We start from the raw sequence: 19,228 nt of genomic DNA, 5'->3' as shown, positions 1-19,228 counted from the left end.
TTAGAATGAGTAACAAAGATTACTATTTCTAAAACTATTCCTGTAATTCATTTTATACTAAAAATACTTATTGATTTAAGCTATTTCTTAACTAAATATATATATTTTGTAAAGAAAATTTCACTATCTTTAACAGAACTAATGCAAAAAAAAAATAAAAAATCAAATGAATTAAAATTCTAATTTCTCAGGTTGAAACTGGAGTTGTTGGTTCTTGAACTGGAATTAAAAGTTGCAGTTTCAATTGGGTTGGAACTGAAAATTTATCGGTTTCTCTTGATTCAAGTCCAATTTTGAGTTTAATGAATTTCGGGTCAAACTTTTAAAATACATTGGACTTTTGTTTACATTTAGTATAAAATTTTTATTATGTTCATAATCTTCCTTCTCAAATTTAGGGCATTGTAGATTTATAAGGTTTAATTCTGTAACTTGTGCTGTGAAGAAACTCATAGATATTTGATCATTTTCATTAAAACAAATACTTTTTAGGTCTTTTGAAATGAAGACAAACGAGTACATTCTCTCCATGCATATATATGTAGAATAGAAATATGAGAAAATAGGAAAGATAGTGTGTACAAGATGTTAAGTTACACCCACAAAAGATAGCATATTTCGGAAGAACTTCCAAATCCAGGATGAAAATCATTCATGACCACCTTATGCAAAATTGTAAGCCAATTGCAGAGTCTGACAAAATATTTTTAAAATTTTCCTTTGGATGCTGCCAGCATTCCTCTCCAATATGGTCTAAGAACTTGTGATATTTTCTGAAATTGACAGCCACCCAATTCAAATAAAACATATACCGAAATGTTGGTTCCCTCTCCATATTCATAAGGTGCCTAACTTCAACATTTTTGCTTATACATCTCACAAGGAAAACATCTAAACAATGCTACTGAGTTTGCATTTTCCTTTTTCAGGGCAAACAGACAAGAAAATAAACAAGTTTTTCAAATTGCAAACATCTACAAAAACCGATAGATAGATACAATATTTTCACATTCAAGATATTTTTAAGCAAATAGACATAGGCATAAAAATAATAAGTATTCTTGAGGTCATTAATTTATAACAATAATGTCAATGGTACACATGTTAATAAATACGTTGCACAAAAGTTTGATAATCGTGCAGCAAGTGGCTGCTGGTTTGGACTCCCTTTCGTATTCTTTAATTATTCTTTTGGAATTTCAACTAATTAATGAATTAATTTTATTGACCAAACTGAAAAAGAAGAAGGAGAGAGAATGAGTTATGGGTTTGTATTAGCTTTAATTGCCTTTTAAGTACGCTGCTAAGTAAAACTTCCATCATAACAACCAACATGATTAGATATGTGGGCCTGTAACCTTAAATACAAAGTGATATTACCATACAGATATGACTACCGCATTTGGAAATTATTCCACAGATTTTTTATCTGAGCCTCAAAAAATAATACTGCAAAATTGTTGATGAATTTACATCAAGAACCAACCATTGATGGCTTATGTCAATTTCAATTATTAGGCTTCAAGATGAAATGTAATCCTATTTTGTCGATCTAGTCTTGTTGAATTTCTTGCATTAATTAGTTCTTAATTAATAATTAAACTAATGAAATGCATCTTGTTATGCTGAAGCAAAATTAACAAAAAGAAGAATGTTCTGAAGGCCTGGTTCATCACTTAATCATACAATTAATTACAGGAAGCAACTAATACATCTTACTTACATGAAGGTAAATGATTCTCACATCACACACTAATTAAAATAACTAATAAAAAATTCACACAAAGTAGAGAAGTAATATTATCTGATATTCATAATCAAATTCTCAACTCTCATCACTGGAGAACTCTTTCAAAAGAAATCATATATAAAATTAAAAACAGCAGAAGATGCTGGAACACAAAGCTTATTTTCTCAAATTTTATGAAGCTTAATATAAGCTAGTCCACCAATTTGTCCTATGGTGTTCTTAATTCAGTCATAAATTACACACCACACTCTCACGATTTCCTCTTTGCTTCCTTCATACACGATTCAAAAGGTTTTATCATGTTCGATTAACCCTAGAAACTATACGAATACAACACCCATAATTTCAAACCCAATCAAGCAAGAAAATTAGAAGTCAAAATACTACACACAATCAAGAACCTCCATACTTATAAATTTATAGAGAAGAGAGATTGAAATTGGTATTCAATTCCCGTTTGAAGAGGGTGAAGAACAATCGCAAACTACCTGCTCAGTTTCAACTTCCCTTCTGTGGAAGTTCCTGTGGCAGCCACAAGCAGCACAAGTGAGTGCAGCAGTTGTACCTTCTTCACCATTACTAGCCATGAACTCTCTGCAACCATCGACAGCATAACCTCCAACATTAGCAGCATGATTCTTTTGACACTCTCCGTATCTAACACTTCGGACCGTGAAAGCTGAGGTAGTGGATGAACTCCTTGATGGTTCTTCTCTTCTCACCACTACTTGTCTCTTCCTCATTTTGCAACTCCCTATCCTGCCTTCTCTCTAGCTGCCCTTTTCAATTCTTTCTCTTAATCTTTTCAAAGGGTATGGCTTAATAATTGTCGAATTATTCTCACTTAACTAGGCTATAATTCTAGCAAAAATAAGAGAAGGAAAGGGGAAGGCAGAGAGTGAATTGAAGCAAAGAGCTTTCTTTTAGGTTCTCATTTCAAGCCCTAACCCTAGAAAAGGGTATATTTATAGCATGTAAAGCTGTATACATATGCGTACCTGGTCTTTCTTGCTGTTAATTTAATTAACCATAGTTGTAGCTTACTATTTACCTTTTGTTATTATTATTACTGTATAATTATTATGACTATAATGAATATGCTTTTCTACCAGTAAACCCTAGAATAGTAGTTGTGAAGTGATGAACCAACTGCCTTAACAACCCATTAATATAATAGAATACGAAAAGAAAAGGAATTTCCTTTTACAAATAAGGTGAAATTAACCCAAAATGATGAGGAAGCTTTACTTTTCATATCTTTTAACCCTGATTGTGTATATATATATATATATATATACATAGTTACTTTTTAACTTTAAATAGTGATTATTACTTTAATTAAATATAGAAGGACCAGTTTATCTTTTTAAGACCTAATTTATACTATTGCCACTGAACTGCTGATGATGCTAAAAAGGAAGTTTTGTGGGGTGCATTGATACGATGCCAACAACATTTGTCTAGAGCTTGACCTAATTACATGAGTTGTTCTTTGAGATTGCCAAACCTGTTCGGGAACATTTCTTCATCTCTTCTCTCATTCTTCCGTCTCAGTTTAACTTCGCATGTAATTTTTTGTTTGGTAAACAATTTGATAGTTTTGGGTCAAATAACCAAAACTTAGTTAAAATATTTTTCAATTTTTACTTTTCTTTTTTTACTTTTCCTTTTAAGAAACTCCTTACTACATCATCAAGCTTTATATATACTACTTTTCTTATGATATACTTCGTACTTTTATATTATATAAGACCCATTAGGAATCCCATATTACATGTATGTAATGTTAACTGATAATATTAATAATTAAAACATAATTACAATAATTAAAACTTTAGTATCACAAATTAAAATAGCAATGAGAAATCAAATGTATACTGATATAAACATCATCATATACTGTAAGCATTATTATTATTATTTTAATATAGAAAATAAAATATAAATCGAGATATCTTATATGGATGAGGTAAAATATATTTTTAAGATATTTTTATCTTTATGTTGTCTAATTATACTGCATATCAAATATTTTCAATCTAATCGTGTAATTATTCTTAATTAAAATAATTTCTTCTTTTTATTGATTTATTTGTGAACATACCTCTTTTAATTTGTAATAAATGATTAATTTCCTAACCAGACAATTCTTCTTTATCCTAAAGAAGTTCATGTAAATGTTTTAGTGATTTGTTATAAATTTACTTTTATATAATATCTAATTATTTATTAATTAAACTTCTTTATTTTAAAATAACATATTTTTATTTAAAATCTGGAAATTGTGTTACTATTATATTTCTAATATGAATCGAATGGATGTAATAATTTGTAAACTGTCAAAATAATTTATCAGAAAATATTTAATATGGGTTCTTTTATTAAATTGGTCTCCCCACAATAGACATATGCTCATGCACACTATATCTGTATAAAGAGAGAAATATATGTTTTTGTACTTGAATGCATTCTGCGTGAGACGGACTTAATAAAATTTTACATTATAGTTTCTATTATAGATGTAAATCATTTTTAGAGTCTTATCTAATAATTTAAATTTTCTAATGCATAAGTCTTTAAAAATTAAAGTATTTATAATAAAGAAAGAATTTAGAGTTTGATTTTTACCAGCCATATCTTAATAATTAAATGTTCTGTGCAAAATAAAATAAATTTAATTAATTTACACTTCAAACTTAATGGATACTCGTATGCAGGATATATAAAACTATTTTTAAAGTCCCACCTAATAATATAAATTTTCAGTTGAATTGAGTTTATTTTATCAAAAATTTCTAAAATTTGATCATCAGCTATTATCATATATTAATTAATTGTTTTTGAAAAAGAGTGTTGTCAGGTAAAGTCTCAAAAATTAATTTTATATCTATGATACACCTTTAAATGCAAATGCCTATTGTGTCTAAAGCGGGAATAAGGGCACACCTACTTTATCTTATGTTCAATGATTGAATTTATAGATCTTTTAATTATAAATTATTGCTCTAATATCATAAATTCAAAAATAAAAGAGAATTCATCTCAAACAATTTCATTTCATTTGCACATTAAATTTTTTTGTAATTTCTAGATATTTGTAATACTTGTGAAATTAATAAGACACGTGCTATAAAATTATAGTTAGACTTTTATATGCAATTCATAGTTTTCTTTCTTTCTTTGTGCTTGAAGTTCTTTTATTTGCTTTTAAGTTTGCATTCTATATAAGACCTTAATTCTCTTAACTTCTTGCTCAAATTTCTAATAGGATTACTTAGTTAATTAAGAGAAGGAAGAGAAGAATTACATTCCTAATTGCACTTGCAACAACAGTAATAATGCTCTGCTCAATTATAATTCAATAACTCAATGACATCTTTTAAAAATTAGGAAAACAAGTTCCCTTGATAAAATAATTTGAACCACATTTTTTAGGGAAAAAAAGAAGAATGTTAATACTCTAATGCCTTTAACATTATCAATCTTTTATTTATTTTTCAGAGGAAAAAGAATTATAAATTTTTGATTAGACACAAAGATAATGAGATTACTTTGGGTATATAATTAATTGATTGAGGAGGTTAATGAAAAGGTTAAGGTTTTGTGAATTTTAAGGATTTAGCTGTCAAATGTTGTCTATAACAAATCAACAATTGTACACCAACTCACGTGGTCATGTATTTGCTTAACTATCTTTACCGAACCATGATTTGGAATCTTAGAGTCTCAAGGATTATCTTTTTGGTCCTCATTAAGATAAAATCTTACAGAAATTCATATTATCTACAATCAAATTAAATTGTTCAGTTGTTAAAAATTATTAGTATTAATTACTCTTGAGCAGGAAAAGCAAAAAGCAAAAAGCAAAACAAAACAAAACTTGAATTTACTTTATTATAAGATTTGAATTATTATTATTATTATTATTGTTATAGGTATTATATTATTAATATTATTCAAAAGATAATAAGCAAGTTGAAATTTATATTTATATGCAATAAAAAGAATCTTCTTTAAATATTATTAAATAAATCTTTTGACATCAATTAAAATTTGAGATCGAAGTATCAGTATGTTTAAACTGAAATTCATGCGCTAATGTATTTCTTTTGTTACTTTGTCGACTCTAATTAGACACTGGACTTCTTCTAAGTTTTCATTTTTGCCTTTGGGAAAAATATTCCTTTTAATTAGTTAACCAAATATTAACGAAAATAGAAAAACTTAAAGCTATCTTAAGAGAAACTCACTAATTTTTTTATCTTAATTACATCTTAATCCTCTTATTTGGAAAATGAATGAAATCACTCTTGATTTTTAATATATATATGTATATTTATTAAGTCCTCATGTTATCATATTATATTTTTCATCACTTTTAAAATAAATTTACATCTTAGTTTGTCATAATTCATTGAGTGGAGAAGAGAGCGCTCAAATTTAAAATATCTCATTCCGAATAGCAACTTAATCAAGATTTCAAAAAATAATTTCTCATACTTTGGATAAAATAAAATTTTAATCTTTCATTTGTAAATTTTAACCGATTAAAAGGTTATTATTTTACAAATTTAAAGGCTAAAATATTATTTGGACTAGGAATGAAATTATATATTATTTTAATAAGGGACTAAAGTCTGTTAAAAGTAAAAAATAAAAAATAATTTTATTTACTTTTTAAATAAAAAGAATGAAATGTAATTGAGGTGAAAACTCTGAGAGGAAATAATAGTTTACTCGTATCCCAATGACTTTTTACCTACCAAAATTGTACGTAAAAACTTTAAGAAATATACAGAAATTTTTTAGTTTTTTCTTTTCTAAGGGATTTTTTTATTCCTTTTTACGGTAGTACTTTTTCTTTTTTCTTTTTACGTTTTATTTATTGGATTTTTTTGAGATTTCGATTTTTTTTTTTCATTTTGATCGGTTGGTGTATATATATTAGATGGTATATATGATTTACTAGTGTCATATATCATTTTGCATGATATATATTATTTGCCTCTTTTTTTTCTCTTATTCATTCGAACTTATTCTTTTTGCAATTTTTTCCATCATTTGGATCTATAATTCGTCTTCTATTTGAACTTGTTATTCTTTTTATCTTTTTACTATAGTCTTATTGAATTTGTTGAATTTTTATAAATATTAAGAAAGTTAATATTTTTAATATTAAATAATGATATTTCAGTTGATTTCGATAAAATAAGGAAAAAAAATATGTTGTTAGAAATCTGAAAAAATTATATGATATAAATTTGAAGTAGAATGAAGAGTATTAAAGTTTCTAACAAGCAAGATTTTATGTTTTTATTTATTTATTTATGTATGATTTATATTTTGCAAGAAATTATTATTTTTTATTTCAGAATATATAGGTTTTGGTTTGTTTTTGAAACAATAAGAGTCTATATTCTTTGGTTTCTTTTTAACAACTCAGCATTTGTATTTTATAGTATACATGAAATATACTTGTCAGCAGTAAATATTAAATTACTGAACCACATCTAAATAAGATAAAAAAAATTATTACAATAAGCTCTTTACCAATTTTATATTTTTGGGCTTTTATTTCTATAATACTTTATTTCAAGTGCATCAAAGTGTTATTTAAAATAAATGTCAAGTAACCTCTTATACTATAGCAAACAATTAAATTGAAAAGGCGAAAATTATACGAAAGAATGGAGAACCCATCAATAATAGTTTAAATTAATATAGAATTGAATCTTTCTAAGCTTGGTATTCAACCATGAACAAAATAATTATAATTAATCACGTGAGTAGAAGAACCTTAAAACATTTAATCCCTTTATTAATTTTTTATTCTTTTCCTGGTTAGAAATATAATATTTGACTATGTAACTATAAACTCACATATAAAAAACATGATAAAACATCTAATCCTTGTGTTCCTTTAAATCCTTTCAATTTATATAAATATGTGTCTATACAATTATCTTTTTGGTCATTTGTGCCCAACAAATTGTCCCTACAGGAGGAAATTTGTAATTATTAAAGGCTGCAGCTAGCAATTGCTTTGGGCTTGCAAGACCAGGAGATGCTTTTGATGCCATAGTTATCCAAAACTGTCCCTAAAATATATATATTATTTGTAAACCTTATAAACATTTGAATAGGTAAAATGCCGGTGGGTGACACTGATGTGAGACTAAAATAGGCATGTGGGTCAACATTTTTGCCATTTTCGGTCATCAAAGTAGCTACCCCATTACTTTGCTCAATTTTATAAACACCTGCTAATTATACTCCAGAATCAGCTGTAGAGCATCAATAAAAAGTGCTAAAACAATCCCTCTTTTAGTGCATATTGATGGCAGAAGCTAAATACCAATTCTTGAAACTTTTTGGAAACATGTGGTTGAGCTTAAGCATAGCATAGAATGAAAGATAAATTCACTGCTTTGGCAATATTTCCTTTCAGATTTTGAATGCAATGATTCTAGTGCTATATAGGTTCTTTTGGGATACTAATTTTCGTTGGTGGGTATTGAATTTGATGCCAACTAAAGTGTCCAACACTACTAAAAGTAATAGACAAGAACTAACAAGATTATAATTTCTTTTCATTTAGCTCTAAGCACACTAAGTGAATCTATTCATCCCGTACCAAAATCAAATGTTCTCATATTAGAATTTTGAAAATGACAATAATTTCATGTCCAAATTCATGTTTATGGAGAATAAGTATATTCGATGTTCTAATTTGGAAGCAATTCGACACTCACACGCTTAATCTTGTAGTAAATACATATATCAACTTGAATAAAGTCTCAAGTTTGAGGTATCTTGCATCATTTGTAATTAAAATACTTTGAAACAATACAATATGGACATTAAATCCTGAGAATTTATGCAAGTAAATACTAATAAAATATTGGTAACCAGTGACAAAAAATTTGGAATTTGTTTGACTAGGTGCATAGCTTCTGGATTGATGAATTCTTTTTGGATCTAATAATGTAATATCATTATTATTATTGTGGTTATATTTTATTTAGGATGAAATGTGATTGTTAACTCTACTTAGAAATTATCGAGTTGGTCCCAAGCCTGGACAAAAGAGGAAGATTTTAGAGGCTGAAAAAGAACTATAGAAATAAGGGTGTAGCAGAGAGAGACAGAGGGAGAGATTCTTTAAAAAAGAAAAAGAAAAGAAGTTAGGTTAGTAAGTTTAGATTTGTGGGATTGATAGAGACTTAAGTATGATTGTGTTTTTGAGAAGATAGTGAATGATGAGGCCTTTTGCTACTCACCAACCCAACCCAAACCAGTGATGTCCACAGTAAAAGGCTATTTGATTTCGGCTTTTGGGTCTCTTTGGATAAAAGCATCTTAGGCTTCTAAACCACAAATTTTCCTTTTCAAACTTGGTGATTCAATTTCATAATAAATTAAAGACAAATGAGCAACAGCAACAACTCACTAATCAAGATGAACAATGAAGCAGATTATACACATAAATGCTTCAATTAAATAAGGAAAGTTGGTGTTGATTGATGCAACATTACCTAAAGGAGCAGGAGGAGGAACAGGACTCTTATCATCCCAAAAAAAACAAAAACAAAAAAAAACTGTCAATGGACATGTCAATTTCTTATGCTAAAAAGAAAAATCTGCTTTCTAATTTCTGCTACATGTCCTTTTCTGTTTGGACCACAAAATATTTGTGCATATATTTATTGAAAAATCTTTATTTATTCATATCATAATTTATATATCAAATTAATAATTAATTAATACATTATTTATTAATTTTAAATAATTAAATGTGTGTCAATCAAAACATAACGTGTTATTTTCTTATTGGTTAATGAGAGTAAAAGTTAACTAATTTATCACATGGACACAGTCAAATATACATATAAAACATATCTGTATACAGATATAATTTTGCTCTCTATATTCTCAACTATTTTTACTTTACTTTTTTTGCCGAACTTTTACCTTATAAACTAACACCAATTAAATTATGCAATGTTGCTTGTGAATAGTTTCTCAGGGATAATTTTATAAGTACAGTTAATCAAATTAATTTCTTAACTTTTAACAATTTAGATAATATATTATTTTAATTTTACCCGGTGCTTTAATGTCAGTATAGACGAGTCATCTTTAACATTACTTTTTGCAACTATCTTTTTATTTCCCATTTCTTCTAATATTTTTCTGTAACCACATTTTGGGAATTGATTTTGGAAAAATTGAGCAAAATATGAAGTAAAACTAAGAAAATAATATAAAAACTGAGTCCATTATAGTGCAAACTGGTATATTATCCAGCTCATAAAAATGAAAATTTATGATTTTATCTATAAATATTTACGTGAATTTCACCCAATCGAATCAGATAATATTTAAATTAATTGTGAATAAAAGTAATAAATCATAAACTATAAAAATAATAAAAATTTTAATTTAATTACCATATTCTTTTCGGTGCATTATGATAGAAAGAGAATTATTTATAAACATATAACAATATCTAATATATTTAAAAATAAAAAATAAAAAACAAACAAAAAGTTGATAAATTTTTTGTAATTAAATTGGTTGTATCTATCAGAATTATTGTTATTATTAATATTAATTTCTCTGTCTAGAAAGTTCCTTCCTCCTGCGGCTATTAGTACCCTCTCGTTAGGTTCACCTTATGAATATTGTTGTTTTGCTTATTGTTTGTTTGATCTTTATATTCTGGGTGTGATTTTACTTTTATAATAATAATGCTAGTATTGTTTCTAGTTTCTATATCCTCTATGGTAAGCTAGTTATTTAATTCGAAGCTACATTCAGTTGGCCTCCATCTAGTACGGCCATTATCTGGAACCTCTAGGAGCAACTATCCTATGGGACGTCGTCACTCGACGGTAGTAGCTATAGAAATTGAAAAAAAAAAAAAAAATTGCTGGTGAAATGGATGATGCTATGGCATCGACCGAATTCATTGTCAATTTTGCCTGTAATGGGAGGCACTTGTATTGCCCGTCATAAAATCTAGACCGGCATAAGCAAGCTTTTGTATTCCCCTCATCTCTCGTGCTTAATGAATAACTTTTCAATGTTTGGTGGTGTTGGTTAACAGATCCACAAGGTAAAATGTTCTTTTCTGGCCTAGTCAGTCGGCCTTCGATCGCAGCAGTAGTGCTTCTTGAAGCACCAATGTTAGGCTCCTGCACATTGAATGAGATATTCTGAGAGGCACGCATGTCCTTTTCAACTTTAAGCCCTTTGTTGTATATAGTTGCTAGGCTTCTTATATTTTGCTCTCTGTCTATCACTTGTACTCTTGTTGGGTTGTTAATCCTTTTTAATGCCATCTTCTTTTCTTTCGGAAAAGAAAAATAAAAAAGATTTTTCTTTATTTGGTTTTTAATTTTTTTCAAATTATATTTTTTTTTATTTCACTTCTTGTCTATCTGAAATGGCATTCACTATTTTTATAAAAATATCTTTTGATTTTAAAACATTAAAAAAATTATAATAATATTAAAAACCATATCAGATGGACAGAAAATAAGATAAAAAAAATTATATGGCATTACATTTCTTTTTAATTATTGTTCATAATAATAGCTCTTAATCACATCTTTTAAGTGGTGACAAAATCTCCCATCATAATATATTTCAAAACTTAGGATAATATTATATAAAAGGATCTTAATTACGTTTCTAATCTTGAAAGATTTCAGTGTCACATAATTAATAAGAGACATTTCTTTTTCTTCCCCTTTTCACATATGATAATGCTGATTCCACGTAGCAAAACCCACAATTTAGTGAAAGGTTATTGGTGGGTAATCAGCCAGTATTAAGAAAATTTATATCTTGACAAATAATTGTTATATGAAAATACTTTAGGTTGATTTGACATATTGGCCACTCATGTTTCTTGTTTATAACTTTGTTTCTTTTTAATTTGCTCTATTTATAAAATGCGAATTATTATATACATATTATCCTAAATCACAAAATTAATAAATATTTCTCAACCGTCGATATTTGATTTTTTTTATATGGTTGATTCTCAGAATACCTCCAAAGAGGAATTGATCATATCAAGAGCCGTTTAGATTTTCAACCGTTATCAACAATTGAAGTTTATTTCCTTCTAAGTGAGCGTGGATTAATTAGCTAATCAACTGCTGACAACAAACTTCACTTTATTCTTTGCGATAAAATTATATTAGACATGCTAAACTAATAAATCATAATTCAAAAACATTATATTTTAAGTGATTACATATACCCAGTTTGTCTTATTAGCATGATTATAATCTTTTCATTTCTAATTTAGAAAAGTTTAATCTAATTGAAGAAAAATATATATATAAATATGATACAAGGTGGCATAATCATTATATTTTGTTCAAAACGGCTAAGATAATGAATATGACAAAGTGATCAATAATATAATGAAACTGGTAAGACCTTCTCAAAGACGTATTTGGTAAAAAGATTTCCATAGTTGAACAATTCTAATATTTGATTGTTGTCGTGAAAACTCTCTTAAACGTCCGGATATGAATAATTCTAACAGTCTTTGACGACAAATAGTAATGGCTAAGAGTAGTATTATGTTCTTTTTGTATGTCTATTCATATTTATTTGAGTAATAAATAATATTAAAGTCATTTCTACATTCATAAGGTTTAGAATAATTTATAGATAACTCATCTTTTTAATTAGTTATCAAAATAATAATAAGAATTTAAAATAATGTTATTATGACTAAGAAAATATCATTTTCATAAATATTATTTATTTATTAATGAATATTTTATTAAATTATCGATAAATAATTTTATAAAATAACTTATAGATAACTCATATTTTAAATAATTATCAAAATAATAATAAAAATTTAAAATAATGTTATTGTGACTACAAAAATATTATTTTCATAAAAATTATTTATTTATCAATGAATATTTTATTAAATTATTGATACATAATTTTATGAATTTAAAAGATTTTGTATATTAATTACTTATTTATGTATTCATATTAGGATTTATTTATAAGTTGAAAAAATATATATGATAAAAAATTAGTATTCTTAAAATTTAAAGATCATCATTTTATACATAAACAATAGAGATAATATATATAGGCCAGATGAATTTTTATGCATCAAGCGAGATTATTTATTTAGTACATTAACCCGAGTCGAGATTAAGAGATTTAAGTACATAATGGAGTTTATTAATTTATTAATTATATATATATATACATGAGTAAACTCAAACATTGTGTCACGACCCCATCCGTGGGCCCGTGACCGGCACTAGGGAATGGGTAGGCTTAAGGCCACCGAAACCCGTAGTAAGCCTGACACTCACTGATTTAAACAAATCTCATCTCAAATTAATATTATTAAAACCATAAATTATCTTAATAGTTACACTTTACAAAATTACTTCGGTCTACCATAAAAACTAGGCGAGACCCGAAGCTCAGAAAATTTACAACTGATACATCTACTAATTACTACTGCGGAGAATCTAAGATTTACCAATTTACATACCAAATCAAATACATCACCCGATGATGAAGGAGTCGGGTTACTGAATAAGAGTCGCGGGAGAACTAACAAATCAAAATAAAAATGAGACCGGTCTAGAGTGAGTTAAAATCAAATAATCTAGGGACTATTGCTTCTTCTCAGAAAACATAGATTATTCAAATCAGTATATCAAACTATACTGTAATCGTACCCTACTATTTCCTTCACATAAAATATTAATCATTCGAATCAAAATATCAACCATGCACGTAAATACAATCCATATTATAATCATACCATAATAAATAAATAAATGAATAAATAAAAATATATTTTTACTTTTACGGGACGAGTGGCTCAATAGAACCCTAACCCCAAATTCTAATAGTCTTTCGGCTCTCTTAATCCAACAGGTCTGGCGCCCAGAGAGCACGCTCGATCAGGGTCCTTACCTCCAGCCTGAACACTTGAATTCCAAATAAGCCGGCGCCCAGAGAGCATCGCTCGATTAGGGACCTTAACTCCTAGCGCAGAGCAATGCTCGATCGGGGCAAACAAATCCATAATAACCTTATATCCAGGGATCATTAAGTGCGCGATCTGATGTAACCCATCAGGCGGCATGTTCTACAAGCCACATTTCCCAAATCGCAATCACCACATTTAATAAATATTATTATCTGATGAACTCATCCAACACATATCGAAATAAAGATTAAAGATTTAAGATAAAACGACGTGCAATTTGTGAGGGAAAAAAAATAATAACGTTTGTCTTATTATAACATACTAATAATAATATTTATATTATTTCAAATATTAATAATCAAGTGAAATCATTTATTTTGCGATACTAATAATCATATTAAGCACAAATTCTAAATAGCATATTAAAATCAGACTAGCAATAGCGCAAAGATTAAATGACTTTAACTCACAGGATTGGGCGACCTCCTAGCTCTGCTCCGGTGCCTCGGTTGGGCGATCATCTAATCACGGAAAACAATTTATCAATACGCTGAGACAATCGATCATTAATCCTAGGTCTAGACTCCTAGGACTGACTGTCTAAGAATCTCGACTCGGGAACTACCGAAAATTCGGCAGAACCTCCCCGACAACACGAACATTACCCCCCGTAAAAACGGGTCCAGGACCTGCCAGAAAAACACTCCAAATACTTAACGATTCAAACAATAGGAGTCGGGTCCCCAAACTTCACTATTTCCCGACTCCGCCACACAGCACAAAAATACAAGGCAGGCAACTGACAGACAATTATTTTTGACTCACAAAATCATCAAATACTCAATATAACCCAATAGACACAATTAAACCAAGAATTTCTAAAATTAACAGGCCAAAGAAAATTACCGAGATGCTCGGTCGCTCGGTCGACACGCCTCCAGCCGCCGGAGTCCGATCGACGATCCGAACACACCATCGGACACATAACGACGCGCTGATGACGATCCCCGCTTCTGATTTTCCGATCTGACACTCGATCGTCCGGAGAGATTTGCGGACGATCTCGACCGTCGATTCGCAAACGAAGTCCGATCGCCACGAAACTAGTGCCATCGCGAAGCTTGAGCAGAGGAGAGTCGGGATATGTCCTCCGATCATCCATCCTCCGCCCGAGCTCGCCGGAAAAGCCCAAAAACGCCGGCCGCCACCATTATCTCTCTCCACCGGATCTTCCGTCTCCGGCCACCACAGGCGTCGCCGCTGCTGCCAAAAGAAAGCTCTCGCCGAGAGGAGCCGATCGCCACCCAACTCGGCCGCCAACAACGCCGGAAACGGCCGGAAACACGCCTGGAAGCCGCTGCCACACGCGCGATTCTCGCCGCCTCACGCTACCGCTGGAGCCGCTGCTGCCGCCGCCGCTGCGCTCGCCAGCGCACGCCGCTCCGCGCCCCCGGAGCTCGTCACCGACGCCGCACGCCGCCGCCTTCCTTCCCTTCTTCTTCGGCCATCGCCCTCTCTCTCTCTCCCGATCTCCTTTCTCTCTCCCCGATTCCATTTCTTTCAATATCGACATTAGGCCCCCGAACTTTTTCTTATTACAATTTGGTCCCTCAACTTCCTTAATTACTTACAATTTTATCCTGCAGAATTCCAATTTGACCCCCAAACTTCTTTTTAGCCTTTCAATTAAGCCCCTAACTATTTAATTTGGGCCAAATCCGAATTATTGAAAATACACAATTAAATTAAATAATCAAATTCCAACTTAAAATTTAATACTACTCATCAATTATAATACCAATTTTCCCAAAATTCTTTTATTAAAACATCCTTTATAATTTCTTCCAAAATTTTCCAATATATAATTTTATTTATATAAATATGCATTTGGAAAAAAAAATTTTTGAATAACCAAAATATAATCATTTCTCAAATAATTTACTTGAATAATAATAAAGCTAAAATTAACTTAAATAAAAACTCACTATTAAATATATAAAAAAAATTCCGGGTGTTACACATTGAATATATAATTTTTTAAATTATAATTTTATTTAACTAAAATAATATATAATATATTCAAATAGGCTATATTAAAATAATAAAAATAAAAAATATTAAAATATTAAATAACTAAATAATTAAATAGTTTGTCTAATTCCTTAAATACAATATATTATGTGACAGATTGACTTAGAGAAGCGGTCCGACGAGGGCGGGAAGTGGACGCCAGGGCAAAAATATGATGCTTGGATAAGGAGTGCTTCTGGCAGGCTTCTAGGATGACAGCACTTTAAGGTACGAGAGTACATGAATGAATCGAATTGCATATCAAAATGGGATGGGGAATGGTTGATAACATATATGTAAAGAATTAGAACTAATCATATGAGACGTATTTTGGTTGTTTGACCGTGGAGTTATAGGAACTCCAAAATTAAATATGCTTGGTTCAGAGAAATTCCAGGATAGAAGACCTCCTAGGAAGTTCTCGAACTCGCCAAAGGGAAAAACTGTGAGGCCAGTTGGGGGCCAAAGCGGACAATATCTCTGAACCATTTGTAACGACCTAGAACCAGATCATGTGACAGCCTGACCTAAAGAAGCAGTCCGACGAGGGCGGGAAGTGGACGTCGGGGCAAAAATAGGATGCCTAAATAAGGAACGGCTTCTGACAAGGTTCTAGGATGGTAGCACTTTAAGGTATAGGGGTACATGAATGAATCAAATTGCATATCGAAATGGGATGGGGAATGGTTGATAACATATATGTAAAGAGTTGGAACTAATCACATAAGGTGTATTTTGGTTGTTTGGTCGTGGAGTTGTAGGAACTCCAAAGTTAAATGTGTTTGGTTCATAGAATTCCAAGATGGGGGACTTCCTAGGAAGTTCTCGAACCTGCCAAATGGAAAAAACCGTGAAGCCAGTGGGGGTCAAAGCGGACAATATCTCATGTGATCTGGTTCCGGATCGTTAGAAATGGTATCAGAGGAGGACCCTTCTGGTAGATGTGTAGCTTGATGACGAACCAGGTGGAAGCTAGTGGGCATGTAACAGTCTGACCTAGGGAAGTGATCTGACAAGGTTGGAAAGTGGACGCGGGGTAAAAATAGGATGTGTAAATAAGGAGCGGCTTCTGGTAAGCTTCTAGGATGGCAGCACTCTAAGGTACAGGGGTACATGAATGAATCGAATTGCATATCGAAATGTGATGGAGAATGGTTGATAACATATATGTAAAGAGTTGGAACTAATCACATGAGGCATCTTTTGGTTGTTTGGCCGTGGAGTTGTAGTAACTCCAAAGTTAAACGTGCTTGGTTCAGAGAAATTCCAGGATGGAGGACCTCCTGGAAAGTTCTCGAACCCGCCAAAGGGACAAAACCGTGAGGCCAGTGGGGGCCAAAGCGAACAATATCTCATGTGTCGATGGGGGCCAAAGCGGACAATATCTTATGTGATATGGTTATGGGTACATATTAGATAATTAAAATTAACAAGTTCAATTATAAAATTTCTAATATTCTGCATCCAACTTAAAAAGAAATATTTCGAGTAGGATATAGGTACGAGTATGGATAGGGTTAGTATAGTATCCACATCCTATTTATACCCAATGCAATTTTTTAGATAGGTTAACCGTACCTATTATCCAGTAAACTCGAATATTACCGAGTTTGATTAGGTAATGTTTGGATGGGTACCCACACGAATAGGGCACAAATTGCCTACTTATCTTTTATATGATTCAATTAAATAATATGACACAACATATACTTAAAAGAGTTTAATTTTGGAATAAATATATTCATGTCGTAAATGCGTTAACTTGTTTATGGTAAAAACAAATAAAACGTATTGATCCATTTAATCTGTGACTCAAATAAATAAATAAATTGATGTTTATAAGTTTGTATTCGCAAGTGCATAAAGTGTTCTTATAATAAGAGTAAATTCACTTCGAGGTCGATCTCTCACTGAATTGTAGAGTCACTATTATATAAAGTAACAATCATATAAAAACGCTAAAAATAAATATAAACACTCTAAACCAGTATTTAAAAAAGTATAATATTCATAAAAGAAATAAAAAAAACTATAAAGTTAAAATACAAATGATATGATTAATGAAAACTATATAATAAAAACAGTATTTATCCTAACCAATTATTTTGTAATTCCTTTATCTTAACATTATGCTTATATCTAATGAATGAGACGATGATATCTTTTCTTCTTTAATTACTCAAGCTAATAATGCAACTAAAGTTTCTTCTATCATCATAGATTGAAATAAAGAAAATGTTTCTAATGCATTCAACTTAAAAATTTTCATAACACTATTATTAAATTGATATGATGGTCAATCAATAATAATAACTTAAACTAATAAATATATGCAAGTAAAGAAGTCATTCATTAAATAAAAATATAATAAGTTTACATAATTAAAAAAAATTAAACTAAACAGTTAAGAAGACTGGCCTGGCATATTTAATCCAACTATCATTGTAATTAAATAGAAAGGCATTTAAACAAAACAGAAAATAAAGGCTATCTCGAAATTAATAATTCTTCAAGGTATAAAGATGATTGGTCCTCATTCTCCACTTCTTAAAAAGCTTCTTAGATCTTGAAAGAATGATAAAATTAAAAGTAAAGTGTTTGTGGAAGATGAACCGTAGAGAATTACAGAGAAATGATATAATGGACATAAACAGACTATGTATATTCTATTATGTATTTAATTTTCAATATTTTTAGAGATTTTTTCTTGCAGAGTTCTTCTTTAAATACAAGACTTCTGAGAATTATCTTCTAACTACTTTTAGTTATTGTAAATAAAACAAATAACTAATAATAGTCTATAATTACAAAAGAACTAATTAATTCTTCTTTGTGGGTCTTGTATTATTTGGTTAGGCATGTGAAAATAATATTATACAAGTCTTAATTATGGATTTTGGTAGCAACAACTCTATTTAAGCTCACTTGATAGTATTTAGCTCTATATTTTTTTCGCTAATGATACTTAAAATTGGACAATAAAACTAAAATAAAGTAATAAATATATATTATGTATATAAAACATACTTTTGAAACACTAAAATACCCCATTATATATATGAACATATGACATATTTAGATTGTTAAATGGATAAATATAAAGTTAGATTTTAACTTTTCTAAATTATAAAATATATATATATATATATATATATATATATTAAAAAGATATATATTGTTAAATCCTCTATTTATTTACTTTAATGATGTCATTTTTTAATGGACGAGTCAACAATTCTAAATCTTTTTTAATTGGATGAGTCAACAATTCTAAATCTTTTTTAATTGGATGAGTCAACATTCTAACGCTAATTTATTTTTATTATTATTACTGTGAGAATTGCATTTGGATCAATAAATTTTAGTTAATAATTTCATCAGAAATTAAAATTAAAATTAAATACAAGATA

The 19,228-nt window shown here is 29.6% G+C and overlaps 1 protein-coding gene across 1 annotated transcript; it reads right to left on the bottom strand.

The window, feature by feature from the left end:
- Window positions 1-1,787: 1,787 nt before the first annotated feature.
- On the bottom strand, window positions 1,788-2,709 carry LOC8258904 (mini zinc finger protein 2). The gene has a single exon (XM_015728286.2). It carries the CDS (start codon window positions 2,491-2,493, stop codon window positions 2,197-2,199), a length of 297 nt encoding a protein of 98 aa, XP_015583772.1. The 5' UTR covers window positions 2,494-2,709; the 3' UTR covers window positions 1,788-2,196.
- Window positions 2,710-19,228: the final 16,519 nt, after the last annotated feature.

Source organism: Ricinus communis, chromosome 5 (genome assembly GCF_019578655.1).
Source record: "Ricinus communis isolate WT05 ecotype wild-type chromosome 5, ASM1957865v1, whole genome shotgun sequence".
Lineage (NCBI taxonomy): Eukaryota > Viridiplantae > Streptophyta > Magnoliopsida > Malpighiales > Euphorbiaceae > Ricinus > Ricinus communis.
Note: the sequence above shows the minus strand (reverse complement) of the source record. Positions and strands in the feature narration are given on the sequence as shown.